Here is a 27,803-nt window from a genome sequence, read left to right on the forward strand (position 1 = left end):
GGATAAAGGGGATTTGGGTGGTATGGTCTGCTTGAACTTCCAAAATGCACTTGATCACTGCTTTGCCCAAGGCACTTAAAGAAAAAAAAAAAGCTGCTATGGGAAAAGGGGGAATGACATCATGTGGACAAACAACTGTTTGAAAGACAGGAAAGAAGAGTTAAGGGGAGGGGTTTTTTGGTGGGGGGAAGTCAACAGTTGGATGCCACATATATTAAAAAATAATTAGGAAAAAGTAATTAATGAGGACAGTGGCAACCTGCATTGATGAGGTTATTCCGTAATCATATAATAAAGAGTGAGTGAAGAATTGCAGAAGGATCTTGTGAGACATGTTGACAGATGAAATTCAGTGTCAATGCAGGTAGCGCTGCTTGCAGGAAAACATCAAAAGACGAGCCCTTGGCCGACTGTTTTCACTCGGCAATGAGACCTTTGGGTTGTGAAACAGTCCTGCAGAAACGTCTGCTTGGAGAACAGGAGCAGTGGCAGCAGCAAGCCAGAGTCAAGGGAAGGATGGGGGAGCAGGGACCAGCACCACGGCATCAACGGGTGTGTGCCGCAGCCTGGGCGTGCGGTTCTCACCCTCCAGCTCGGAAAGGACTGCGGGGAAAGGGGAAAGGCTCAGCGCAGGGAACAGCATCCCTCCGCGGTCTGGAACAGCTTCTGCGAAGGCACAGCAGCGTCAATCGTGTGTCCACTCTGGAAGAGAGATGAGTGTCAGGGATACTAGGAAAAGTGGCAGAGGAAGGATGCCAAGGGAATACTAACGCTGATTTTCTCTCTGCCCAGCAGCTGCTGGGTTAAAACCGGGCGGCAGCCCTTCACCCAGCACACGCTGGAGCTGCAGACCCCTTTCTGCTGCGCTTGGGAAGAGCTTGGAGGAGTTCACGGAAAAAAGCCTGGTCCGAGGGCGGTTCGGGATGAAGCTCAGCAAGACCCGAGCCGCGTCGGCGGGCGAGCCCGGCCCGGGCCGCGGGGCTCCTCTTCCAGCCGGGCAGCGGCGCGGCCCGAGGGACGGGCGGGCTCGGCGCGGCCCGCTCGGAGGCAGCCCCGCCCCGCGCCGCCCCTGACCGGGAAGCAGACGGGCGGCGGTTCCGCTGCGCGGCGGCGCGGCCTTGCCGGGGCCGTCCCGCCGCCGCCGCCGCCGCCCCGCGCGGCATGAGCCCGCCCCGAGATGGCGGCGCCGTGCCGGACGCGGACGCTGCAGGTGGTGGACACGGAGTTCAGCGCGGACGCGGTGGAGTGGTGCCCGGTGGAGGGCTGGCACAGCATCCTGGCCTGCGGCACCTACCACCTGCGCCCGCCCGCCGCGGTGAGCCCGCCCGCCTCAGCCCCCGCCGCCGGGCTCGGCGGGCCTTTCCCGCGCTCCGCGGGCCGCCTCAGCCGGGCCCCGGCGGGGTTGGCTCGCGGTGGCCGCGGCGTGGCGGCCCTGAGGGAGCTGTGGCGGCTGTAATCCCTTCGGGGAGCGACTGGAAAAGGGGGAGCCCTCCGCCCGGCTCCTGCCAGCCGCTGCGGGCCAGCTCGGGCGGGGGGAGCTGCGGGGAGGCACCGTCACGGCTGAGCCTGCTCCCTTCTTCCCGATTTTGGCGTAGGCTGACTCCCGAGGAAGCAACGGGACCTGCGACCGGACCGGGCGCCTCTACCTGTATCACTACAACGAGGAGCAGCCCTACATCCCGCTGACCGAAATCCAGAGGATGGACACTGCCGCCATCCTGGACATCAAATGGTAACGCCGGCCCGCGGCGTGGCCTGCCCCGCTGGGGCCCGGTTTTGGCTGTCGGTGTGGCAGCAGCAGTAGCGTTTACCTTCTCCTTGTGCGTCCTGGAATAACAGCTGTGACTTTGCTCTCCTCCTTAAACACGAGACAGATGGAAATTCAAGGCTTGTTTGACTTGATCTTTTAGGTGCCACATTCCCGTTGCGGAACATCCCATGGTTGGCATTGCAAACTCGACAGGCGCCGTGGAGTTTTGCCACCTGACTGGGAGCGAGGTAGGTGGCTGTAACACCTGCTGCTGTTGAAGCTGCGCTTAACCCAAATTTAATACATCTCGGGATTTTTTAGCAGTGTTCAGAGACGTGTAGGAAAGCTGTATGGTTTCCATGGCTTCCTCGGAATGCTTAGCTTTTTAAACACTTCTTTTGTCTTCTCATAATGTTTCTCATAAATCTCACGAATTTGTTCCTGGAACCAGGGAGACTGGCTGGGTTCTGCCCACCTGCAGAGTGTGGGAGACGAGAGGCATGAGGGGAGCAGAAGCAAACCCTGACAATTGTCACTTGAGAATAAGTATGGACTACCTGGTAAACACAGCAGAAGATGCAGAGTTGTTAAAAAAAGGGAAGGATTTTGGAGAGGGATTTCTTTCAGTTGGTGAGAGAAGGGAGTGATCAAGAGAGCCATTCCACAGAGTGAAGAAAGTGGAAGCCGGTCTGTAAGGGAATTCAGCAGTGAGGTCACTGCATCTCCTGCACTTCACCCACTGAAAGGAAGCGAAGTGGAAGGGTGATTTGGTGGGGGATGGATAGTGGAAGGGTGGGGATCCTGTGTGTGCAAAGGTTTGTCCTTTAGCTGGTACCAAGCAAGTACACGTTGCTACAGGATGTTTCATCTCTTCGTTAGTGTGGGACCCTAATGTGCGTGTCAGTCTCTGGAAAACACCTGCTAGGAGTCAGCAGTACAAGTGTTACACACCTGCTGTCTTCCCAGTCTTAACCCCTTCCCTTTCTTTCCAGTAGAAGAACAGCTGCATGTTGGAGCCGTGCTTCAGGGTCGATCTCGGGGCACAGCGTCTGGCCTTGTCTTTAGACTGGTCCACAGGACGAGAGCAATGGTGAGGATGGGAGATGAAGGCTGGTGTTGGAGGTCCATGTGTGTGTGACAGTTTTCAGGCATAAGTTGAGGACTTGGATGATTTGTGCAGTGGCTTAAGGCTTTCTTGGTCCCAGCTGTCTCTTTGCACCTTCTCAGGAAGTTACTGCTTCCAGAGCAAGGGTAACAAGGGAACGGGAACACACACCGTGGCCACTGGAACAGAGGCTAAACCAACAACAAATGTGAGGTTATGCTGTGGTGAACAGCAGCAGGTGAGCCAGGGATGTGTCTTCTGGTGCCTTTGCTAAAGGGAAAGACAAGCATAGGATGGAAGCGGATCCACTGGTTCCAACTCTGCTCTTAGAGTGTCTGAAATTTTAGTGTGAAGTTCTGCCTAAGAACTGCTAATAGTAGCACGTGTGGGAAGTTTATAAACGTGAGTTAGGGAGAAACGGGAGAGAATTGCTTTGGAAGTGGCTCCGTCCTTGCTCATACATTTGATTTCAGAAATGGCATCGCTGCATGAAATAATGAGTTAGCTGTACCTTGAAAGAGAGAGGGTATGTGTTTTCTGTAAGTTAAGTGCAAAACAGAGACTGGTGCCTGTGGTGTGAGGCTGGAACCTGGGAGATCAGGCAGTGCTGTGCACTGTAGGGCAAATATTTAGTAGCTTTTGCTAATTGCAGCTGTTTCTGTGCATGCTGTTTAATGAATAAGTATAGTTCCCAGTTCTACTTTCTTCTTCCTTACAGTCCTTCTTCAATTTGTCTCTGCCCTTCATGGTAAATGGTCGTTGCTGTGATGAAAAGTCCCTTTAAAGCCTGTCACTGTTGTCACTTGAGAGACAAATAACCCCTTCTAGAAGCTGAATGTGCAGCCTTCACATCTCTGTAGGAACGGGGTGACCTGACCCTGTCTCTCTTGTGTGGAAATTTGGGAGGTTCGGTTCGGTTTAGTAACTAGCACGTGATGTAGAACTGGAAAGAAGCCCCGAGTCACCAAATCAGTACCTGTGGCTGCAGATAACCACACAGAAGGTACCTAGTTCATGTCAGGGAACGTGGAAACATCTGTGCGTGGTGAGCTGCAAAACTTTTGCCAGTGCTCCAAGAACACTGTGTCCAGAAACTGCAACTCTGCTGTGCCACAGGAAGAGAGCAGGAAAGGTCAGGATCAGCCAGTCCTTCAGGTGGCTGTGACAGCAGGGAAATAAAATGGTTCTTCATACTCCAAAAGAGGGAAGAGACTGAGAGGTCCTTGTTAGTCTGACTTAGAGGGAAAAAAAAATAATCCCTCTTCACGTGGAATTTGTTGATATAATGTCAAGCATGTGCGAAGCCAAGTTATGTGCCTAGGAGACAGCCAGACCCAAGGCTGGTTTTCTTTCCCTCACGTGGGTGTGAGGTTTTGTTCCCACTGTGGGATCAGGGAATGGCCATCGTTGATGTCGGTGATTTTGAGATGGGATGGGCTGAAGCTCAAAGAACTGTATAAACGTGTGCACGCCTTCTGCTGTGCTACCAATCAGTGTTTAGTTGAACCAAACATACCCAGTAGTATGTTACGTTATCTGTCCGTACTTTGGCTGCTGTTTTTCACTCTATCAGCTTCTCAGGACACGAGTTTCAGTAATTTCCAGTGTTTTTTCTGTGTTCCACTGCAGTGGATGTCCTTTGAGAGTGATCAGCAGTGATTCAGAGGGGAAGCTGAATCTTTTCTCCATAGATGAATCAGCTCCTTCTGTGCATGTCCTGAACCAGTGGGAAGCTCACAAATTTGAGGCCTGGATTGCTGCTTTTAATTACTGGAACACCGATATTGTGTATTCAGGTCTGTAAGGGCTGGGGATCTCATTTGGGGGCGTTGGGGAGAAAGCACCTTCTTTGGGGATGTGTGTTCCTTGGGGTTTTACTTTCCAGGGTTCGGTACACTGCTTGGATCACACTGCTTCTAAGAGTTGGAGCTTCTGCTAGGGGTAGAAGGCTTCTTGATTGTAGGAAGTGGTTGGAGTTAATTAGGAGAAGCTATGCCTTTTAAACTGTACTTTGGCTGGCTGTTGGCAAAAAAGGTGTTAATCTCTTGCGGTGAGCAAAAGAAAGCAGAGAGCTTCTGGAGTCCAGTCTCTTTCTTCTAAATTTTTTTGCTTAGCAAAGTGAGGGCATCGTTAATGCATGTCTGTTCTGTGGTGGCGAGTCCTGCAGGTGATGTTTGGTGTGTCCGTTAAATGCCATGAGATCCTCGGGCTGAAAACTGGTGTTAATTGCATCTGCGCTGGTCGTTTGGATGTGTCCAGGGCTACGATGGTTTGTCTTTGTGCAGGAGGAGATGACAGCCTGCTGAAGGGCTGGGACACCAGATGCAGTCCGGAGACTCCTGTCTTCACCTGCAGGAGGTAAGGAGCCGTGTCTGCAGCTGGACTTTCAGCCGTCGTGTAGGAGCATGTGGTGGTACCATGTCCCTTCCCAAGCCAAGTTCAGAGCTGTGCAGTGACAGTGGAGTCCTGTTTCTGCCTCCCTTGGAGGGTGGAGACAGCTATTAGATTTTTTTCATCTGGACAATTTCAGGTTGAAACTTTCTTCTCTGTGTCCTTCAGTGTAATAAACCAAGAGCTGACTTCCACACGTGAAGATGGTGGTAGCTTCTTTCTAAAAGATGGATCCTGATTTACACTTTTATTTTGGGGAATTTTTAGGTGTGTTAAATTTGGTTATCGTATTATGGAATGGTTTCTAGAAAATATTTTGTTCTCCACTGTTCACTCATTTGAAGTAATCTCTTTTTTCTGGTGGCATAACATATCTTCAGTATATGATTGAAACAATACACACAACTTTCCATTGAAATTTTATATGGAACCTTAAAATACACTGGGGATTATTGCTGTGGAAATATTAATGTTGGGAGTAAAGCCTTGTGGGAATGGAGTTGTGCTGAAATTCTTGTGGGCTCTGAACAGCAGTTTATGGTACAACTATTACTAGAAAATACTCGTGCTGAGAGGCCATGAAGTTTTGTCTTGGAACAGCTGTTGGACTGTGTAGGTGGAACTCTGCCTGTATATTTCACTGGACTGAAATTTGAGTTCACCTTGCTCTCCTTTCCTGAGACACCTTGATGTAGTTTTGTGGAACCAAAATCCTTGAAATTCGAGGAAGAATACCTTCTCAAATTGCACATTGCTGTCTCTTCCCTCTGCTGTGTATTACTGTTTTGCAGACACTCGATGGGTGTGTGCAGCATTCAGTGCAGTCCCCACCGGGAGAATCTCCTGGCTACTGGCAGGTAAATCCCTCTAGCTGCTCTTCACTCGTGTGACCAGCCTCTTCTGTTATTTTGAACGTGCTACTGCTGCCCAAGGTGTGGTCTCTTCAAACACCGAGTGTGGTGAAGAGCGTGCCATCTTTCCTGTAGGATTTTCTTCTGTTCTTGTTGTGCTGAGTCAGCTTTGCAGCTTGTCTGCATATCTCTTTGTGGTGTCTCTCCAGCTACGACGAGCACGTGCTGTTATGGGACACCAGGAACATGAAGCAGCCGCTGGCAGACACTCACGTTGAAGGCGGAGTTTGGAGGCTGAAGTGGCACCCAAGCTGTGATTTCGTGCTGTTGGCAGCCTGCATGCAGAGCGGATTCAAAATCCTCGACTGCCGCGGAAGCATGGGTGAGTGTTCCGCGGAACAGAGACGCTCTTGTGCTGCTGGGCTGCTCTGCTTTCCTGCCTCCAGGTTAGTGGGGAAACTCCAGCTCTGAGCTTGCTATAAAAATCTAGATGTTGTTCATAGCCATAGACTTCTCTTCCAGCTTGGAGTAACTCTTCCAGCTTTCCCAGACCTATCCTCACTGTTGGCCTGATCGGTTGTGCAAAGGCACTGTCATTATTCATGTGTAAATCTCTTGTAACTTCTTTTCACGGGAAGAAAGCCTGTTCTGATGTGAAGGCATTCCCTGTTGACATGACCATTCCATTTATATTCATCCTGATGGTTCAAAGAGGTTCTTCCGAATGCCAGGTGATGCTTTGCTGTCAGCAGAACTTGCTGACCTGCTGGTGGATCGGTTATTGCCTCAGAAGGGAAGTGCTGTGTAGTCTGGTTAGTCTGGAATAACATGAACAAGCCTTCCCTGTGAATCGGAAGGTATTTACATGATTAAAAGCCGTTTGCATTTACGTTACAAATAGTCTTGCATAAAATGGTTGCCTTCCTGGGTTTTTCCGTGCCCTGGGCAGATGCACAGCTTGTGAAATGAGGATAACATTTCTCCTGTGTAGGGAAGGGAGGAACTTGATGTCCATTTAGTATCAGAGTAAGCATTTGACTCTGAAAGCCCACGCGAAGAACACATCTGCAGTTTATTACTAACCAAACCTGGCGTGGTGATCTCGCCAGGTGTGTTTGTGGCTCGGTGGGGACCACGGTGTGATCTGTCTTGTCTGTCTTGAGCCTCTTTAGGTATTTTGAATAATGAGGCCCTTAACCCTGGTGCCCATTAAACCCTCTTCTCCCACCTGCTTATTGAACCAGGGGAAAATCAAGGTCAATGAGAGGTGACTGAAAAATTGTCAGGAGAGCCAGAAGCTTGTTTCTCCTAGAATGTCTGAGTCTGTTGAGAAGAAGGCAATAACCAGAGAGCTCTTCCTGCTGTAGGACATAGCCAGTGCTAGAATGGCTTCTGAGCAGTCTGCAACAAAACATTTCACAACTTGATTTCTGCTCATTTAATTTTATTTTTTATTATTTTTTTAAAGCGGAAAACACGGAGGAATGTATCATCCTGTCATCCTATGTCTTGCACAATTCCTTGGCCTACGGGGCTGACTGGTCAAGGCTGTGTCCAAGGGATTCCTTGACTGTGACACAGGACTTTGCTGCCTGCCAGTCTTCGGAGGAGCTTGTGGGAAGATCAGAGGAAGGAGATGAGAGACTGAATTTGCAGGTCCAAAACCTGAAGATAATTTATGAGTCTCCTACAGCTACTTTTGATGTAATATTGGACGAGGAGAGTGAAAGCCCTGCCGCGTCGCTCGAAGCAGAGGCGGGTCCTAAGCTGTCTGGGGATCCTGGCCTGGTTAGGGGCCCTGATTTAAAGGGGAGTTCCGATTTGGCTGGGGGTCCTGACCGAGGCAGAGATCCCGAGTCAGCCCGTGGTTCTGACTCAGGAGCTAAGAGACCCAATGGAACGGGCCTGGACAGGAGCAGTGATTCAACCAGGTCTTTAGACAGCCCGAAAGAAATGAGCATTGTAGCAACTTGTTCTTTCTATGACAATATCCTCCATGTGTGGAAGTGGGAGATGAGCCTGGTGGCCCCTTCGGAGACGCCAAGTACTAGATCTGTCTCTGAAAGAACAGTTGAAAGCTTGCATTGAGCAGTCCCAAGGGAGACGGGTCGGAAAACTCCTGTACTGAGAGTGACACCTGAGCTTATGCCCTGTCTAATTCCTGTTGGGCTTTTCCAGTTTTATTGTTGAGCTCGTGAGTCTTTTAAGGCCGGTACTGATGGAATTACTGGTGTTTTATTTTCAGCACTGAGGAAAGCCTTTGCTTTGAGGAGCATGGTCAAGCACAGACACGTTTATTTAGTTTTCCCTTAGTGTACTAGTTCGAAGTAGGAGAGCCTTCCTTGCAAAGGCCGCTTGCTTGTACCTTATATTTGAATCCCCCAAGGCTGGTTGGCATGGATATGGTTCATCTGTTAAGCCCATTCTGCTCCTCCATCACGAACCAGACTTGTCTGCGCTGCTCGGTGTAGACAAACACGGTGCGTGATCAGAGGTTTCCCTGGGTGTCTCGGAACAGCCTGTGAGTAGAGGCTGAGCTGTGTGTGTGTAGCTTGCTGTGTGATCTGTAAATTAGTACTTTGAGCACAAGGACACTCAAAGTCCAGGTGCTGACAGTGCAGTGTGCTTATAGTGATCTCTAGTAGAGAACAGAGAGTTTTTAGAAGGAAATCCAAACTGACCGGTACAACAGACAGCAGTTCGGCGACAGGAAGCTTTGTTCTGAGCAGGGCCTTTCTCGGAAGGATTCTGGTGTATCTGCACAGCCTAATTTCACATCAGACTCATCACCTGGTTGCAGTCTCACTTTATCACTCTCCAAGCTAAGCACAACCTGGTTTAGCTTGTAGTGAGCCCCTCTGTGTTTTCGTGCCACACGTAACCACCTCCGCCATGCCTCTCGTATCCAACTCGTGTTCTGCTCTCCACAGTCAGACATACGTTTAGGTCCAAAGTCAAGACCTTTCAGTTTTTTAAAGGTGAACAGCTTTAAGATCAAAATGTCCAAAAAGTACAAGCAGTGTTTCCTGATATCTTTTAAGTTCAAAATAACTAAGTACAGAAACCAAAATCTTAACAACGTTGCCCTAACTACCTCCAGGAATGGCTGCAGAATTTCTCATGGTTGCTCCATTAGCTTTCTTTTTCTCACTGTGAAATATCAGCAAAACACCATTTCTGGAACAGTTTCTCTATTATTTTCCTAGAAACAAAAAAACAGCTTAAGCAAAGTCAGTAACTTCTAGCTTGCATGGTTTCTCTTTGAGGGTCCTAAAGAATTAGTTGCCTGGAGGGAACGAAACACCAGCAACAGGTATCTATCTGTAACAGTGCTGCATCTAAAACGAGGTACAGCAGATAAGAATTTTACTGCTTTGAAATTCCTTTTACAAGTGTGAATGTGTATTTTAGAAAACATTCTTGAGCGCTGTTAGATGAAGATTCATACTGGTATTGTGAACAAGAGCTTTTGTTAAAAAAAAAACAAACCCACAAACACCCTATTTTTGGATGTTTCTAAAATAAAATCAATATAAGTGATGTATCTTTCTTGGTTGTTTTGTATTTAAAAAGCCCTTCCCAGTTAGTCCTTGTGAGGACCTTCCTCCTTGTCCCGTGATGGCTCAGTTTCTCTGAGGCATTTGGTGGTGCTGAATGTTCTTTGGGAGTCAGAGTAGACAATCCAGTTTCCTCCTGCCTCGGCGAGAGCACCGAGGGCGTATCCGTGTAGTGACACGGCTTTTGACTGTGACTCTGTCTTAAAAGGTTGTAATGCTTTTTTTATTGCTGTGTGAGATTCAGAGGAAACAGCCTGGGGTTAGTGAAGCTGGGGTGGTGTCCCAGAGTGTGGCCAAACCGAGGCACTCCATTTATGCGTTATGCTAGTCCTGGCTTTGCCCCGAGAAAGGAGGAGTCTCCTGTTACAATCTGCCATCACGGAGGGAAGATGAGGCAAGCGACTTGTTCGAGACCAAGCTGGTATTGGCACCAAAGCGTGCAGGGTCTCCTCTCTGCAGCTGTGTGTTCACCTGTCCTCCACCCCCTCCAATCAACTGCAAACGCGTGTCCTTTCTGGAGAGCATGAGCAAGCACCACCTCTGCTGACAGAACAGCATCCAGAAAGCAGAAAACCACCACTTTTCGTATGACTATTACTCTGATGAGCTGAAAAGTAAGTGAAAAATGCAGGTCGGGCTTAAGTAATCAGAAAAAAATGCGCCTTCCCTCACCCCACTACGGATGTGATTCTGTGCCAACGCATGCGAACGGCTTCTCCGGTTATTTGGGGCTGCAGCCCTATGAAGAGGAAGGCAGCATCCCTTCCCTGCCGTCACAGCCCTATTCAGCCCTCTATTTTTTTTTTTAAAACAATGCTTTAAGGACTCATCTGTCAGTCTTCATTACAGACTGGATGCTCACAGAGAACTGTCTCCAAAAGAGAACATTTAAGCTGCATTTTAATTCTCTAATGCTTAAGCAGTACTTTGTCTTTGGAAAACCTCATGCAGACCTCCTCCCTGAGTATCCCTTGGGATGGCTACGCTCTCCAGGCACGGAACTGTCTCAAAGAATCAAAGTCTCCAAGACTCCAGCACTTGTGTGTCAGAGAAAAGGTGTTATTTCCAAGGACTGTAAACATTTGGAACTTAGCAGTTTGTACTTCAAACAGTTCCACACAACTCTGTGTCACTTGTATCCATTTAATTTGATGAAGAGCAAGACACTGCTCTTCCACCAGTATATGTCCACAAAGAACAATTGCTGAGACATGTTTCAAATTTGACCAGTTATCTTGTAACTTGAAGCTGCTGCACTGCTAAGGAACGGGCATTAAATGTACCTATTAACCATATCTGGATTTACTCTGAAAGAAAGAGTAGTTTTAAAGCTTGGGAAAGTCTCGCTCCTGGTTTAGTGGAACACTTCGTTTGAGCAGGGGGTAAATCTACCAAAGCGTTCCCTCTGTGGCTGCAGCTGCCACTCAGTGCCAGTGGGCACGCTGTTCGGCTGGCAGCGGCCTGCTCTCCCCAGCTGGGAAACTCCGCTCTCCCAAGAACGTAAGACTTGTCCCCTTTTGTTCCCAGGAGGAAGGAATGATGTTTCAGCAGCCTGGAGGGAAACTGCCTCCTGCTAATGATCAGCACCCGGTCAGTCAGCTCTGGTCTGAGCGCGGGACACCCGCACGCTTACACAAGACAACCCTACACAGGGTGTAAGACACGAGTAACGCTCTCCTTACTCAGGGATGGGAAATTAACCACCTGTTTCCCCCCAGCAATTTAAATCAGACATTGCAGGAAGACAAAGCCCAAGGATTATTTGCTTTTAATAGCCAGTGACAGAAGCTGTCCCGTTCTTGCTGGCGCAGGTTGTGTCCCACATGACAGCGGTGGTCTTCCCATCCCGCTGCTTGCTCCTACCGCACGTAGTTCTTGGGGAAGAGCTGGAAGAGCTTGCCCTCCTGCGTCGGCTCGAAGCCATACTTCTCCAGGTTGTTGAGGTCAAAAGTGCCCTCCTTCACGTCCTTCTCGATGCGGGGAGCCACCACCTCGGTGAAGAGCTGCTTGGCTGTCATGGGCGGCTCGGCGCCCTGGGGAGCGCGGTACGAGACGTAGGGCTTGAGCTTGAAGCCCTGCAGGTCGGGGACGACGAAGTGGGGCACCATCTGCTTGATGAGGACGAACTTCTTGCTGGAGGTGAGCACGCCCAGCTTCTTGGCGCCGCGGCCCTTGTTGTAGGTGCGGGGGCCGCGCTTGCTGGTGAACGGGGACATGCGGTCGGCGCCCCGCACCAGCCCGCGGGCCAGCTCGGTCAGCAGCCCCATGCCGGGCCCCGCGCTCCCCTCACGCACCGGCGGCGGCCTCCCCTCAGCGCGGCGCGCTTCGCTCTCCGGACCCCGCAACACCGCCTGCTCCCATTGGCCGAGAGGCGCCAGCCAATGCGCAGCGCCTACCGTACAATGCCGATGCCGCGGGCCGTTCGGCGCGGGGGCGGGGCCCGCCGGGGGTCGGGTCGGGGCTTCCGGCCGGTGCCTTCGCCCCCGGCCCGCAGCGGCGGCCTGCGGCTGGGAGCGCGGCGGCAGGTGAGGGGATCCGGCCCGGCTGTTCCCGGGGCTGGCGGGGAGCGCGGGGCCGGAGCTCGGCTGTTGGCGGCCGCGCTCCGTGGGTTGTTTCGGGGAGCGGAGGGACGCGGAGCGCTCGGCCCGCCGGGGTGGCGGAAAGGCGGCGTGGCCCGGGGTCCGCGCTGACCCGCTTTCCACAAGGCTTTTCCCGCAGGAATTAAGCGTCGGTGCGTGACGCGTAGTTGAAAACTGGTGGTTTAATTTCGCTGCAGAACGGGTAGCCCGGAGATTCGTTCTGTTCGCGCCCCGGGCGCGGGGTCCCGCGCTGCCGGCCCCCGTTCGGCGCGCTGGTCCCGCGTCTGCGGGGAGGGGGGGGGGGGGTCGTTCGGAGGGAGCGGTCCGGCTGTGCCGCTTCCCGGAGATCCCAGGAGCTGTCGTTACCGGTAGCGCTGCTCTTCCGTGAAGGCTGGCTGGTTGTTGTTGCCCAGCCCAGAGAAAAAGAGACAACAAAGTAAAAAAAATAAAATAAAATAAATGTTTTTTCTCTTGAATTGCCTTGTTCTGCCAGACTGAAAGAGCAGTTCTGGCATTGCAGTTAAAAAAAACTTTGGATTAGAGAGTGTGGCCATCTTTTAACTCGCTCTTCTCTTTTTTTTTTTTTTTTTTTTGTACCTCCAGACATGGATGAAGAAGGGAACAGCAGCAGCCTTGAGGTACAATAAATACGCTTTGCTATTGGTTTTGGGCACGTTTATTTCCCTATTAGGATTTCCCGAAGCTGAAAGCTGCAGGGCCTAATTTGATAACATTTGGGTAGTATCTTTAGATAATAGAGTGTTTTTATTTTGAAAAAAAACTTTCCTGATAAGAGTTTTATCCTTCCAAAAGTTTCAAGATTGATCTCATTTTTTTGTGTATATGGTTTTATTATTATTTTTTACTGCAAACCATTCACACTGTGCTTTGTGCTCTAGCAGAATGATACAATTTAAGTACCTTTTGCTTCAACAGTTAATTTTTAGCCTGAAGATGGAAGAATTGCAGAGTTCTCTGGCAGCTAGCGCTCTTTGCGTTTGTTCTTGATCATGAGTATGAAACTCATAGTCTAACAAGGCTCATGGTGCTTTGCATAGTAATGAGAGACAAGGCTCACGACAAGAGTAGTTACTCTCAGAACCGAAAAATACCTGCAACCTACTCGTAGGCTGTTAAAAAATGTTTTGTGAAAATCCAGTGTCTGCAGTCAAAACATAGGCGTGTGGACCCGTGTGCTTAGAAGCCATGAGGGAGCCTGATGTTCCAGGCAAGGCTTGTTCCAAGGCCTTGCTTTCAGCACTGATATGCATTTTCCACCCCTGCCTGCTCGGGACATGTCTCACTGTTTGCCCCTGAGTGCCAGGTGAAGGTGCTAAACTCTCAGCAGAGCCGCTCTTCTGTTCTTGGTACTCTGGGTGAGCGTGAGCATTATTCATGCAGCTGTGTGTTTTTGTTCATCACTGTTAATTCTCAATTTCTTAATGAAAAAACACATAAGTACTACTTATGCTAATACATACTCTTAGCATGTCCTTGATCTGTTTTCTGATGCAGTGAGGGTCTTTCAGGGTTGTTCCACGTCTGTGTTGCCTCCAAGAATTGCTTGAGGCTGCACAGGGCATGTGTGAAGCCCTTGAATTTCAGTGCCGGCTGTCGCCCTCCTAAGAGAGGTCCTGCAGGCTTGGGCTGATGGGAGAGCCCGGTAGAACTGATGACTTCACCATGACCTCATACCTGTCTCAGATGCTGTCTTAACTGCTTATGGGGCTCAAGTGCCTGTACACTTGGAACCTGTCTGCTTGCTTTCTCTGGAAGGGTTGTCAGTGCTTGCAAAGATACCCCACCGAGCGTGTGGGGAGAATAGCGTGTTTTCACTGGTGGCTGGGAGAAACCTGGCAAAAACCTCTCAGTCTTTCTTGGAAGTCAGAATTTCTTCTTTCCCTCGTTGTTTTCTGTGTTGAGGCTGTGGCAAAAAGAGACTCAGCTACAAGGTTCAAGCCAACGATTTATTTGCACTGCGCTTACAGGTTTAACTGGAAGGCTCAAGATAATTTACTTGAACTGCACCTGGAGACTCAGAATGCCGCTGTCGCAGGGTTTTGTGGATACAGTGGAGGAACGCACTGTCACAATTTGAAAACAAAATATACACTGTCACAACACGCAAGAGTCACGGGATGCGCGATTGCAGCACAGGAGAGTCACGGAATGCGCGATTGCGGCACTGTGAGGGTCACGGGATGTGCGATTACGGCACAAGAAAGAGACACACAAGCGCCCTAGACTTAAAGCTGCTAAATAATCACTGACCCCTCCAGCCAAGGGCTCTCAATTCCAGGGAAGTTCCCTTGGCCGGTGTCCCGATCAAGGGGGACGAATCTCCTCCCAGACCAGCTGTGTAGTTGGAGAAGCAGCTCCCGATTCCCAGCCCAAATCACAGGGCTTTTATCCCCTGATTTACGTGCCTGTGTAGGTGCTATGAGGGGGTGTGACGGGGAGTTTCCCCTTATTGATTGTCTGAATACACAAAGTTGTCGGTGGAAATGGAAACCTTCCAGCTTCTTTGTCTGGTTTCAGGCAACTGGACGCTGGTTGGATTGAGGCTCAGGGCACATTCTTTGTCGAGGGATTTTAGGGCTCAAAGCAAGTTTTATGCAGCACTGCTTCGTCGAGTCTGGGACTCATCCGACGACTCAGGGCTGAGTATCTACACAGCTCCCGTGGGTCGGATCTGCTCTGAGGCCATGCAAGGCTGAGTGTCTTCTCCAGCCCCCTGTGTGTCACCTGGGTGCCAGACATTGCTGAGAAATTTAAGATTAAGATCTATGAGCTGCATGTGGGTCAGGGCAATCCCAAGCACAAGTACAGGCTGGGCGGAGAATGGATTGAGAGCAGCCCTGAGGAAAAGGATTGGGAGTGCTGGTGGAGGAGAAGCTCAACATGAGCCGGCAATGTGCGCTGGCAGCCCAGAAAGCCAACCGTGTCCTGGGCTGCATCCAAAGCAGCGTGGGCAGCAGGGCGAGGGAGAGGATTCTGCCCCTCTGCTCTGGTGAGACCCCACCTGGAATGCTGCGTTCAGCTCTGGAGTCCCCAACACAAGAAGGACATGGAGCTGCTGGAGTGGGTCCAGAGGAGGCCACGAAGATGATCGGAGGAGTTGGGGCTGTTCAGCCTGGAGAAGAGAAGGCTCCAGGGTGATCTTATAGCAGCCTTCTAGTACCTAAAGGGGCTACAGGAAAGCTGGAGAGGGGCTTTGGACAAGGGTGTGTAGTGACAGGACAAGGGGCAATGACTTTAAACTGAAAGAGGGAAGATTTAGATCAGGTATAAGGAAGAAATTCTTCCCTCTGAGGGTGCTGAGGCACTGGCACAGGTTGCCCAGAGAAGCTGTGGCTGCCCCATCCCTGGCAGTGTTCAAGGCCAGGTTGGATGAGGCTTTGGGCAACCTGGTGTAGTGGAAGGTGTCCCTGTTCATGGCAGGGGGGTTGGAACTAGGTGATCCTGGAGGTCCCTTCCAACCCAAACCATTCCATGATTGTATGATCCATAGAGGCACGAGGGCTTAGTCTGGGCCTGTGTGTCTTGTTCTTTCGCTCGTTAATTTGTTTCTTCTCTTCATGTGGCAGCGATGCAACTGTCAGTTGGCAACGACTCTTTTTGATGTTATTTGAGATCATACGGGCCTGGATAACAGCAGAACTGTGCGTGTCCCTGACGCTGTCAAGGGGAAGCGAATTAAATGACCACAGTAGACTTATACCAAGAACTCGCTGTATTTGTTGCTGAACAGACGTTTCAACTGCTTTTTTTTCAAATTCTCATGACTTTCCACTACAATTCCACTACTAATAGTCTGGTAATAATAGTGATAGAGTTAGTTTGCCTAATGCTGGGAAGATAAATCGTTGGTGTGCTGTGTTAAAGCAACCAAAGATGACGACCGTAAGACAGCGATCTGTTTGTGTTGACTGGTCAGGCAGGACTTTGATTTGCTCTGTAGAACTGGAACAGACTTCAGGAGAGAGACTAGTTTGGTGTCTGTCAGCGGGCACTTCATTTTTATTTTTTTTTGTGACAAAGCTAAATTAAGACTTCATCGAGATCTGGAACTGAGAGCGAAAACTGGGACCAGGACTGCATGTAGTACTTGTGATTCAAGTACTTGTAAGGTTCAAGGCTTAGGAGGGGACGTATCTGTCCTTGTACTTGGTTTGTTTCCTGCTTGTTCTTAATTTTTGGTTTGCTTTTTTCCCCGTTCTGGTAAGTTTTGAGCTGGCATTTGTGAGACTCTTGTAACTGCCAGTTTTTTTTCCTGAGTAACAAGAGTTGGCACAGGTCCCAGCACTGTGCACCTGAGGCTGGAGCTTTTTTCCGTGTGCGTAATTTTCTTTTTGTAGCGAATTTAATCTGCTGGTTTATTACTTATGTTCCCAGTCTCGTAAAGCCCTTGACATTCAATTCTCATCCTTGATGCTCTGAACAACATAGAATCATGAGAAACAGTTATCACCTCTCCGTGTGACCCTGGTTTGGGACTGTTTAGGAACACGTTGAGCTGGCAGCCACGTCTAATGGCCTCTCTCCACGGAATGTCTTGTGATTGCAAAGTGGGCTATAGTTGAAAGAAAGATGCTGGAAAATACAGCGACGTTGTGTTGTATGTGCTTGACCAGGCATTGAGATGTTTTTATGGAGACTTTCTGCTGGTTGGGGGAAACTAATTTCACCTTCCTTTTGGTGCTAGGCTGTGCTACCAGCAGGCAGAACACGAATTCTTCAGTTTATAGAAGACAGAATACAGACTACTATGGTAACGTATAGCTTTAATCACCGGATGAAAGATTGTGTGTAAATAGTGTGTAGCTTCTCAAAGTTCTAGGAACTCTGCTCAGTCGCAGTTGAAGTCTGAGTGTTTGTTTCTTCACTGTGCATGAGGCAGGAATTAATTCCTGTTATTCCATCCCACGTACATTGCGTTGATCTGCTCACAGATCTTTGGGGGGGAAAAATGGTGAAGATTTTGCATGAGAGCTTATGAGCGAGACGCTGATGTAGTTTCAATTTAAACTTTTTCCATGTGTTGTTTTAATTAAAAGTATTTATTAATGTATTCGACTTTTAGACATCTTACTGACCTAAATGTTCTTCAGCCCTTCAAAAAATACTTCATGATTTGCAACTCTAGAAGTTACTAACTTCTTTCCTCCCTAAATTCCTCTCACAGCTGACTGGAATCGCGATTGGAGCTGCAGTCGCGTTGCTGCTCATAGCGATAGTTGTGTTTGTCGTTTACAGAAGAGTGAAACGTTCTAGTAAGTACTCAGTAACTAGGTGTGCTTTAAAAAAGCAGTTTTCTCAGTTTCTTCAGTATTTTTGGAGCAATAGGTGGTAGATTCTGTGCTGATTTGTAAGAGCTGCTTGCTGGGAAGGTAGTGGCTCTTGCAGGAAAACAGCTTTAAAGGGCTGAAGAACTTGTGTTAATGCACTTCCCGGGCCTGAACGTGGGGTTCACGTGCAGGACGCTGGGGATTTTGGTCTCTCCAGTGTATGACAGCCTTGGTGTCAGTTGGCATGCGAATAATTTCAACCCTGCTGCAAGTCACTGGGATAGTAATGAGAAATGGGTGAATTAGAGGTTTCCTTTGTGAGATCAGAATTACCTGATCTTTACATCTCTTCAGAGAGCCCTTTTATCTCCTCCAGTGATTAGGTAGAGCCTCAAGCCAGCTCTTTCCTAGTCTGGCGTGGCTAACCAGCCTTGGATAATGAGGTATCTTGTGTCGGTTTAAATCCCGAGTGCTGGCCACGGAGCTTGCTGCTTGGTAGGCAGGAGCCACAGCTGCTATGGAAGCAGCAAAATTGACAGCTTGAGCTCCCTTTTTCCCCCAGCCCGGAGCTGCAGGTGGTTTCTGATGTGCTTTTCTGTTTCAGAACAACTCCAGCCACACGTGCCTCAGTACAGGTTTCGCAAGCGAGACAAAATGATGTTCTATGGGCGGAAGATCATGAGAAAGGTGAGGGCGTCTGGCATGGTGGGAGGGAAGTAAATGTTAAAATCGGGTTCGGGAGGGATTGTAAACTTTGTGAAACGTCACTTGCTTAGCCTGGCCCGGGGCCTTCAACCTTTAAAATCTCACTGGATTTTTGGGGATGTTTCAGAGCTCCTGGAATTCTGTCTGGATTGCTGATGGAACAGCAGTAACTTCTCTTTCTGGCCAAACCTTACCACTTTCAAGAATATTTGCAGACAATGAGAGTATTAATAAATCAATGAACATCTGACTCCTGGATGGAATTGATGATTGTTTAAATATCTATAGCAATCTATCTTGCTCAGTATTTAGGATTATACTCGAGATATTCAGTGCCTATATTCAGGATAATCCTTTCCGGATAATGACTTCCAGTATTGCTGTTACGCTCAAAGCTGACACCTTCTTTCCCATGGGAGTCTATCTGCGGAGCAGATACTCAAATTTACCTTTCTGCAGTCTACCTGTGAAGAGCACTAAGTGCTTCAGCATGTGAGCCCTTGTTTTCTTGTACTGAGTTGCAAGTAGGACTTGTCAAACTGTCTTGTTAGAGACTGTTCAAAAGGGCATTTATGCCAAGACTGACCTCTTTGCCTTGTATTGTCACAAGGAATACTACCTGTGCCCTCAGGTTTCTGTCCTGATGGTGTTCCCGTGTTATTATTCTGAAAGATCTCCTCGGGAATTTTCCTTCAGTCAGGAGTCTGTTTCTGCATCAGTTGGTGAAATCCTTCAAGTCTATGGCTGCCTGTTTGATATTTAGTTCCGTTTTTTGATTGTCTTTTACTTTTGTCTTTGCAAATGACTTTTCTTGGGAAATGGCAACAAGAAGGCTTGAGGAAATCTGAAGACAGACATTTCCTTTAATGGATTAGATCAATTTTAATAGCCATTCTAGATGCTCACCAGGATTGCCTGGATTTCATTTAAGTGAGGAAATTAATCTTGCCATCTTTCTCCTCAAAATACATGCTTCACTTGAAGCTACGTAGTGTCTACAGGATGTAAGATTTGTTTTTTTTTCTGATTGACAGTACCACCGTGGTCAAAAGAACTCATCTTTTCGGAGGTGTGGATGAGAGGCTATGTCAGTGCAGAGATTTTGCATTTGGTTTTGTTACAAACTTGGGCAATAGGTCCTGGAGGTTGAGGTGACTTCCTTACTCAACGCTTCCCATACTGAAATCTGTGTAGCAACTTCTTGGAGCTCCATGTACAGTTTTAATATATATGATGATGTTGATAAAGCCTGACTTTGAAAAGCTGCCCCTTACTCAGAGGGAGACTCTGACCCCTTCTCAGAGTCGTAGGTTGGTGAAGCAGAAGGCTATTTAAATCTGACTGTGGTAAAGTCCTGTAAAGCCAGAACCAGAGTGTGGGTCCAGTGGGCTCCCCAGCCCAGGGGAGCTGCACATCAGGAATGGGACTGGCCCCTTTTGGGACCATAGGCAGAACGTGGAGCGTCCTGGCTGTGTCCTGGGGGGTAACCTGCTTGAGTGCAGGTGTGCACTCAAAAACAACATCTGTAGAAAAGTAAGATACAGGTAAGTCACCTCACATTGTTAGTCACTGCTTGTTGAGGAACACTTCCTCTTGTGAACTGCAGCCTTCTGCCTCCGTGTGCTGCTAAACTTCGTTGAGGTGAATTCAAATACTTGGACTTAATAATCAGACACTGTGCTGGTTTTAATATTCAGTTCTGGGGCTGTGGTTCATTGTGGAGGAAGGAGATGACTCCCTGAACCTTGCTTTTGCATCTTACATCAGGCTTCACACAGAACTTGGTCAAAAAGCCCCCAATGAAAAGAAATTGTGCGTGTTGCCAGCAGCTTCTTAATTTTAATATTGTTTAACGCAGTTGTTTGTGTGTAACGGGCATAAGAGAAAATGCTTAGAATTCCACGTGGTAAAATCAGTTCAGGCAGTTTTTGCTTTGGGGTTTTTATTCCTGGATAAGATACAGAGTATTGCAAACTAACTGCTTTTGATTGTACTTCGTGTATTTTTGATAAAATTCCAAGATTTTACTTTCCCAAAATGAAAAAAAAGTGAGTCTCCAAACTAAAGAGAATAATTTTTTTGTGTGTGTGAGAAACTTTTTCCTGGGATTCAACTCTCTGAGAACCTATCAGAGAACTAGCAGTGTTCTGAAGACAACTGATGAGGTGCTTTCTTGGGCTTGCAGTTGTTGCGTGTGTCCAGGAGGTGTCACTTAGTGACTGTGCAAACCCCGTGCAAACCTTGCTGCGGGTCTGGCGGTGGGTGTTGCCAGCTCAGAAATGAGCCTGGCTTAGCTTGTCCGCATCCCACGCTGCCACGGGAGTGCTGGAACTTTAAATGTTACTTCTCTGCCTGTTGTTGAGTGTTTCTGAGTGAGAACTGTACAGCTGAGGGTTTTTTTCCTTCTACCATCCATTACCACTGTAGGAGTTGCTTATTGAAAGCGAAGTATCCTCCCCTTGCTTTCTAGAAAGAAAGTGGTCCTGGAGTAGGTGTCGTTCCAGTCATAGAATCACAGAATGGTTTGGGTTGGAAGGGACCTCAAAGATCACCTAGTTCCAACCCCCCTGCCATGGGCAGGGACACCCTCCACTACACCAGGTTGCCCAAAGCCCCATCCAACCTGGCCTTGGACACTTCCAGGGATGGGGCAGCCACAGCTTCTCTGGGCAACCTGTGCCAGTGCCTCACCACCCTCTGAGGGAAGAATTTCTTCCTTGTATCCAATCTAAATTTCCCCTCTTTCAGTTTAAAGCCACTGCCCCTTGTCCTATCACTACACGCCCTTGTCCAAAGTCCCTCTCCAGCTTCCTTGCAGCCCCTTTAGGTACTGGAAGGCTGCAATAAGGTCACCCCGGAGCCTTCTCTTCTCCAGGCTGAACAGCCCCAACTCTCTCAGCCTGTCTCCACAGCAGAGGTGCTTCAGCCCTCGGATCATCTTTGTGGCCTCCTCTGGCCCCGCTCCAGCAGCCCCATGTCTTTCTTGTGTTGGGGACCCCGGAGCTGAACACAGTCCTCCAGGGCCCTGTAAGAGTGCTTCACTCTGCTCGTGCTCTGATGACTTGGAGCCTTTGCAGGGTTGGAACTAGTGGTTGGGTGTTTTTTGTTTGTTTTGGTTGTTAGTAAATGGTTTTGTTTTCATTACTTCCTCCTAGGTTACAACTCTCCCAAACTCTCTGGTTGGGAACACCGTGCCTCGCCAAAGGATGCGGAAGCGGGCCAAAGTTTTATCCTTGGCTAAAAGGTACTTGGGCTTTTGGGTAGGGGAAAATTCACACCATGGAGGCTGGTTTTGTGGGTTTTTGTTTGTGGTGTGGAACCTATCCCTAGCAGAGTGCTTTTCCACAGCTGCTGTTTTTCCACAGTCCTGTCAGCTGTGCACCAGCTGGGAAGTTCGCTGCAATGGAGCGGATTGTGCTGGCAGCACTGTCTCTAGTTTTGCTGAAGAAAGGCAGGAAGGTGGAATGCTACTGGTTTATCTACTTGACATTGTGTGGCTTGGTATGGTGTGCAGACCACCTGTGGTGTTGGGATACAGCCCGTACTTAAGACAAATGAGGAGATTTCCTGAACTTTGTCTTCTGTTTTCCTTTGTAGGATTCTGCGTATTAAGGAGTGTCCAACGCTGCAGCGGAAGGAGCCACCTCCCTCTTTGCTAGAGGCAGATCTGACTGAATTTGATGTAAAGAATTCCCATTTGCCATCAGAAGTCTTGTACATGCTTAAAAATGTTAGGTAATGTTAAATGGAAAGATAAGTTTGAATTTTGCTTTCGATGGATGTTCAGGTGATCTAAATATTTACCAGTTTGTGTCAGGTCTTAAATTTTATCACTGCATCATTAGAACCTTTAAGCAGTTCACTGAAAGCTCATCTGAGCTTGAGGAAAAAATAAATTACTTGTAATTTTCTAGAAACATAGAGAAAATATTTGAATGTGATTTTTTTTTTTTTAATGGACGTAGATTAGTGGCCTAAATTTGGAGATAATGATAATAAAGCTTTTTTAACATGAACAGATTTCTGTTTGTACATTTTTAAAATTCCCCTTAGACTATATCGGACAGTTTTTTGGTACAAAAAGCTATCATAATTGGTAAATGTTAATTGGATACCATATTGACAACTCTTTAAACTGCAGAATCTTTTATTTCCCTGACTAAGAAGGTTGCAAGCAGAATCAAAGTCAACTTAATCCTCACAGCTCTTTGGTGGGTTGAGAGGAAGGGATGGTCTTCGTGCTCGTTCAGTCAAGTGTTTATGTTGCTGACGTAGCAAAGAGGATGAGATCCTCAGACCTGTAACTTTTTTCTGTTTAGGTATGTTCATTTTTCTCCCAGTTGCAATATAATTTAGTCCTGGAGGTCATACATACTGTAATAAACGTGCTGTTTAAATCCTATGAACTTTCTGCTGTGGAATTATGGTCTCCTGTGACTAATTGATATTGCAGTAGGATTTGATTGATTGATCCTGTTGAATGATGGAGCTACATGAAGGGCCCTTCTGGTGCTGTGGCACAGAACGACCAGGTTTGACGTGTGTTTCTGTCTGCCTGGGAGTGACTGACCAGTTTCAGTATCGCAGGAGTCCAGTTGCACGTTACCTGTGGGAAACGGAATATTCCAAACTTGCAAGTACGTGCAGATGACAGAAGTTTTTCCCTTTGTTTTCAGTATTTCTCGTGTGTTCTGGTTACATGGACAGGGTAGCTATACTGAAAGGAAAAGTTCCAAAGGATGACTTTTTTTTCATGCAACGTGTGAATCTATTGCAGGTTTTTATATTTCTTCCCTTTCATAAGCCATGCTGGTGTTTGCTTGAGGAAGACTGGATGTACTCCCTTCTGAGCCTGCTGGCTTTGCTCGGGGTGCTACTCAAAAGGAGCTCCAGTATTTGCAGTTTTCAGCGTTTCACAGTGCTCTTGCACCTTCTGCCCTGGGGAGTTCTGCTCCTTCTGCCGTGTTGTTGGACTGTTGTAAAACAACTGACTCTGGGTTCCTCTGCTATTCGTGCCTGAGGGCTTTGCTCATTTAGGAAGGATTTTCCAAGAGCAGTGGTAATTTTAGATTTCCCTTTGCATTTTCTTTCCTGCAGGGTCCTTGGCCACTTTGAGAAACCTCTTTTCCTGGAACTGTGCAAGCACATGTTTTTCGTGCAGTTTCACGAAGGTGCATACGTCTTTCACCCTGGGCAGCTGGATGACAGCATCTACATTGTGCAGGATGGCAAACTGGAAGTCTGCATTCAAGAAAGTGTAAGAATAAACGGATCTGTGATTCTTGAGATAAATCTGTTGGCATAGCATATAGGTTAGCATGAATCATTAAGTGTTGATTAAACGTAGACATTTGAATCATGGTGATTTAGAAAGGATTACTTCCAACCCTTCAGGGCCATGATATTTATAAAAATCAAGATTTTAACTGTGGTCCTCCGTGTCTTAGATGAGAGTGTGAAACACAAGGCTCATCAGGCTTTCTGAAATGTCCTCACATCCTCTACTTGCATAGTTGTTGAGGGAGGACATGGTGGAGGACTGGCTTTGCATAGCGTTGGAAACATCCTTTTGGATGGTAGTTATATGAAACAGAACAGGAGAGACCGAGTGCACTTCACTCCGAAATATTCTTAGTGTGGCAGTTAGTGAGTTTGCCTGGGAGGTGGAAGATTCAGAGTCACTTTTGGGTAGATAAGAAACAGAAATGATGACTTGTTTTATGGGTGAGTCTTAAAATATTGTCCTAGCCCTTGTGACCCTTTCTGCCATTTTTTTTTTTTCCTTCCTGGCTGAAAGTTAGCTTTAATGTGTGGACAGCTGTCTGGGTGAAAATCCAAGTTTTTGTGTTTTTAAATTATTCCAAGTTTGCTGATTTTGGGATATTTTTGTATGTTGCTGTTCTTTGTTTTATACTACCTACCGACATGTAGTCCCTCAATAAACAGAGTTAATTCTGTCTCAGAGGGAAGGAAGCTTTTTTTTTATTTTTATTTTCAGTTGTTACATAGCAGAGACAAGCAGGTCACATCTCCCCCTAGACAAAACTGGCTTTTAGTTTCCTTTGATTTATCACTTTTAGAATGGTGGTTTACAACTTTGGTGGTTTGAATTGGCACACTTCCATCAAAGCAGAGAGAAAACAAGCATCCAAGTTATAATGGGGGGACTGTTTTTGTTGGGGCTGCTCAGAGTATCTGGCAGAATAAGAGCAAGTTAAGCTTTCTGAAATGCTCCATATATGCCAAATATGCAACTGTGAGCCTGCAGCAATCTTCTGTCCTACACCTGCAGGATGGAACAGAAGTGGTTGTGAAGGAGGTGCTGGCAGGAGACAGCGTCCACAGCCTTCTCAGCATTCTTGATGTTATCACGGTGAGTTCTTGAAGGTGCAGGTTTTCCATGGTGCTGCTTTATCTCAGAGCCTGCAGGGGGAAGTAGGCTTTGAAAATTACTAGGAAAGAATATTCAGAATGGAAAGCGTTCCTTTGACCAATTCTTTTCCTTCTCCCAGGCCTTCACAGCTGTAAACGTAGCTCTGTAGTGTGTTAGTTGGTTGTGAAATGCGTGTGCTTGACAGCGTAACGCTGGCTAATTCTGATAAGCCACAGGATTTGAATTACTCTTTTATGACTGGAAAGCTGAGGTATGGTTTGATTTGCTCAGGGTTACCTACTGAATTTATTTTTGTGTAGTCTGACGGTAATACATCTGGCAGTTGTTACTGTAATTATACTGTGAAGCCAATTGATGGGTTTAATTTTTTTGTAATATGTTCATGTTGGTGATGGCCATCTGAAGGTTGTGCTCTTTGACAGGCGACAAGACGAGCTAAAAGCTAACTGGTCGTGTTTATTGCACGAATTAGTGGTGTGGGTTTTGTTTGAGTTGGAATTACAACGACAGTTTTGCTGAAATTGTCACAGTACATCTATTTATTTAGGAATACCTAAATGGGAGGTGGTGAATTCATCATCTTTGATAACACACAGGCACTTAAAGTGAGTGCTTGAAAGATTTTGATAGCTGAGAGGATGAAGATAATCTCATCAATAAGTTGTTCATATTTGACCTTGTATCGTGTTTCTCTCGTGCTTGGCTGCCTCCTTTCATTAAAGGGTACTGTTATTCTGTGTGTAAGTAGTTTTAATGATTCTGGAAAGTGGTTTTTACCACTTTTAGATATATATAAGATATATCTAATATATATAAGATTTCCATAAAACCTATCGGAAGCAATAAACAATTTTTAAGCTTGGTCATGCTTTCTTCTGTAGAAGGTAATGGCACGTGAATGATTTCGACTGTGCAGTCAAATCCATATTTATAGCAGATTTAGAGGTATCTTTGCCCGTGTTACTTCCACCAGTAAATTTTCTTAATGACAATATTCTAAAGAGCAGGACCACAGTATAGGAACATGAATACCAGTCATGTTCTCTTCCTGTATTCTTTTTGAATAAACAAGAAGAAATCCTTCTTGTATAAAAATGGTTTCTGGTTTTGTCTTTTTTAAAGGGTGGTTGCCATTAATTTTGTGTTGTGTGGCTTTTGTTTATTTTTTTTTAATTCTCATTCTATCATTTTTTCCTCGTTCTCATTAGTTATACCACTGATAAATCAGGAAGTATAAATTATCGAAAGTGTGTTGAAACAGTTATCAGCATGCAGAAGAGTATATAACCAAAAACACTTGCAAATTTTTTTGCTGAAGTAACTTGTTCTCCTTTATCTTTACAACTCTCCCTTTTCTCTGTAGTTTCCCAGCTGTGTGAACTGGTTATTTTGTTAGTTCCCCTCTTCATTGTGAAGAAGAGACTTCTCAGTGGCATTCCAAATTAGTGAATGAGTCTTAGAACTTCCTGTGGATACTATGATGTTAATGAAATTTCACTCTACCACCAAACACAGGGATCTGACATGAAGGAAGAAGGTATTCAGAGAGGATTTGAGTTGGATTTGTGATTTTTTTCTTTTTTTTTTTAACTGATTTTGTAACATACAATGTCAGTCTGGTCCCCGGCTTGGTTGAGAGATGTGCAAGGAGGTTGAGGTTGCCACAAGAAGTGTTTGATTGTGTCAAACAATTTTGTGTCTTGTTTGATTTAAAAGAAAGGTCACACAAGAGGTACTTTGCTAGTCTAATTTTCCAGTTTTTTTAATTGAAAAGTTCCCTTAGATCTACTAAACACAAAGTACCAGCTCTGACTTCAGAGGCTTGTGCTGTGTCTCCCTTATTCTGAGGACAGAGAAATGCTGCTTTCTCAAAACTCAAAGGAGAAATTGGAGGCTTTGTATCCAGGTAGATGCCAGCCCTTTCCCAGTATTTTGGAACTATTATGTGTTGCAATTAATCTGACTCTGAATTGATACTGCCTCAAGCATTGAAGAAGTCCCTGAACTCAACGTCGTTGATGTCTGTGCGAGTGTTTTTGGCAGCTGTTGCTGAATGCCCACTCTGTGTCTGTGTGCAGTCAGACCTGCTTCCTGAATTGTGGATTTTTCTTCGGAGTTAAATGGGACAAATAGAGACGGGTTTGACGGTGATTACTAGGGCTTTGGGTTTTACTTTTCCTTTGTCCTCCGTGTGGAGATGGTATTTGGAAGACCGAGAGGAGTATTGATCAATTGCCAGTGACTGAAGGAGAAAAAATGAAAGTCTGAGGATTAAAAGAAGCTGAAAAAACACTTGGATAAAGGTGAGCCTGCAGGGCTGGAGTCTGTTTAAATGACAGTGGAGAAGATAGATAAGGTTGTAAAGAAATGATTGATTGCTGAAAGAATTTTGGGTTGCAGCAGTGTTGACATAGTGTGAAGGATGGCAGGTAGGAGCAGAGGAAGACGAAATCCAAACAATGGGAATAGAGAGAATATGGCAGATTTTTGGGTACAAAAAGGAGTTCCCACTCCAGGTTGGAGAATGTAAGGCACCTGTGTCTCCTGTAGCAGACTTCTTAAGCAAGTTCGTTTGGATTTGGCCATTAGCTGTCATTAGGATTCAACCACGACTACTTTAGCTGTGACATTTGTCACCTATTCTATTTTATTACCCCACAGCTTTTAGAACACGACAGAAGTACATGGTTATCTGCATTGAGAACAAAAAGTTCTCTTGAAAGACCCTAGTTCACTACTGATTATAACTTAACTGTTCCTTGTGGCCTCAGGGTGTGCTTGTAAAATAGTATAATTTAAATGTGGTATTCTCTGTGTGCAGCTGATTACGTTATATCTGAGAGGGCTGACAATTACAGGAACATTTCCTCTTTGCATCCCTCTGACAGCTTTTAGCGTGTTCCAAACCCATTAGACGTGACGGTCGGCCCTTTCAAAAGCAGGCAGCTCTCACGCAGGGATTTCGAAAAGGAAAGATTATATGCTGAAAAACTGGAGGGATGGGCTGTTCTTTGGAGGAAAAGGCTACTGTATCATTATGCATTATTATCCTCAAACTTGTTTTCTGAGAGACTGTCAGCACTGGTCTGTCCTCAGACAAGCACTGTTCCGAAAAAACACCAAACACTTCACTGGGTAGACTGTATCGACGTGATGCACAGTGTTTGTTCTGTCCTTTTGAAT

At 47.0% G+C, this 27,803-nt stretch overlaps 3 protein-coding genes across 5 annotated transcripts in view; 2 read left to right on the forward strand and 1 right to left on the reverse strand.

Annotated features, from left to right (window-relative positions):
• Window positions 1-1,177: 1,177 nt before the first annotated feature.
• Window positions 1,178-9,593, forward strand: DPH7 (diphthamide biosynthesis 7). Its single transcript, XM_086625048.1, has 9 exons — window positions 1,178-1,315; window positions 1,596-1,732; window positions 1,911-1,998; window positions 2,746-2,840; window positions 4,485-4,651; window positions 5,141-5,213; window positions 6,038-6,103; window positions 6,307-6,479; window positions 7,566-9,593. Exons 1-9 carry the CDS (start codon window positions 1,178-1,180, stop codon window positions 8,183-8,185), a joined length of 1,557 nt encoding a protein of 518 aa, XP_086481174.1. The 3' UTR covers window positions 8,186-9,593.
• Window positions 9,594-11,405: 1,812 nt separating this feature from the next.
• MRPL41 (mitochondrial ribosomal protein L41) lies at window positions 11,406-11,921 on the reverse strand. Its single transcript, XM_009979515.2, has one exon. The coding sequence runs from the start codon at window positions 11,919-11,921 to the stop codon at window positions 11,514-11,516; it is 408 nt and encodes a 135-aa protein (XP_009977817.2). The 3' UTR covers window positions 11,406-11,513.
• A 917-nt stretch (window positions 11,922-12,838) lies between these two features.
• PNPLA7 (patatin like domain 7, lysophospholipase) overlaps window positions 12,839-27,803 on the forward strand; it is a 130,665-nt gene continuing 115,700 nt past the window's right edge. For all 3 annotated transcript variants that reach the window (XM_086625042.1, XM_086625040.1, XM_086625043.1), the window contains exons 1-8: window positions 12,839-12,871; window positions 16,939-17,004; window positions 17,419-17,506; window positions 18,126-18,208; window positions 21,382-21,470; window positions 21,824-21,961; window positions 23,324-23,483; window positions 24,519-24,599. In XM_086625042.1, the coding sequence (XP_086481168.1) occupies window positions 12,839-12,871; window positions 16,939-17,004; window positions 17,419-17,506; window positions 18,126-18,208; window positions 21,382-21,470; window positions 21,824-21,961; window positions 23,324-23,483; window positions 24,519-24,599 (738 nt within the window). The remainder of the gene's footprint in view (window positions 12,872-16,938; window positions 17,005-17,418; window positions 17,507-18,125; window positions 18,209-21,381; window positions 21,471-21,823; window positions 21,962-23,323; window positions 23,484-24,518; window positions 24,600-27,803) is intronic.

The sequence above is a fragment of the Tauraco erythrolophus genome, chromosome 22 (genome assembly GCF_009769465.1).
Source record: "Tauraco erythrolophus isolate bTauEry1 chromosome 22, bTauEry1.pri, whole genome shotgun sequence".
NCBI lineage: Eukaryota > Metazoa > Chordata > Aves > Musophagiformes > Musophagidae > Tauraco > Tauraco erythrolophus.

Coding starts and splice junctions, on each gene's coding strand:
- DPH7 (XM_086625048.1), top strand. CDS start 1,178: ATGGCGGCGCCGTGCCGGACGCGGACGCTGCAGGTGGTGGACACGGAG. Junction 1,316..1,595: donor ACCTGCGCCCGCCCGCCGCG/GTGAGCCCGCCC, acceptor ATTTTGGCGTAG/GCTGACTCCCGAGGAAGCAA. Junction 2,841..4,484: donor TCCACAGGACGAGAGCAATG/GTGAGGATGGGA, acceptor GTTCCACTGCAG/TGGATGTCCTTTGAGAGTGA.
- MRPL41 (XM_009979515.2), bottom strand. CDS start 11,921: ATGGGGCTGCTGACCGAGCTGGCCCGCGGGCTGGTGCGGGGCGCCGAC.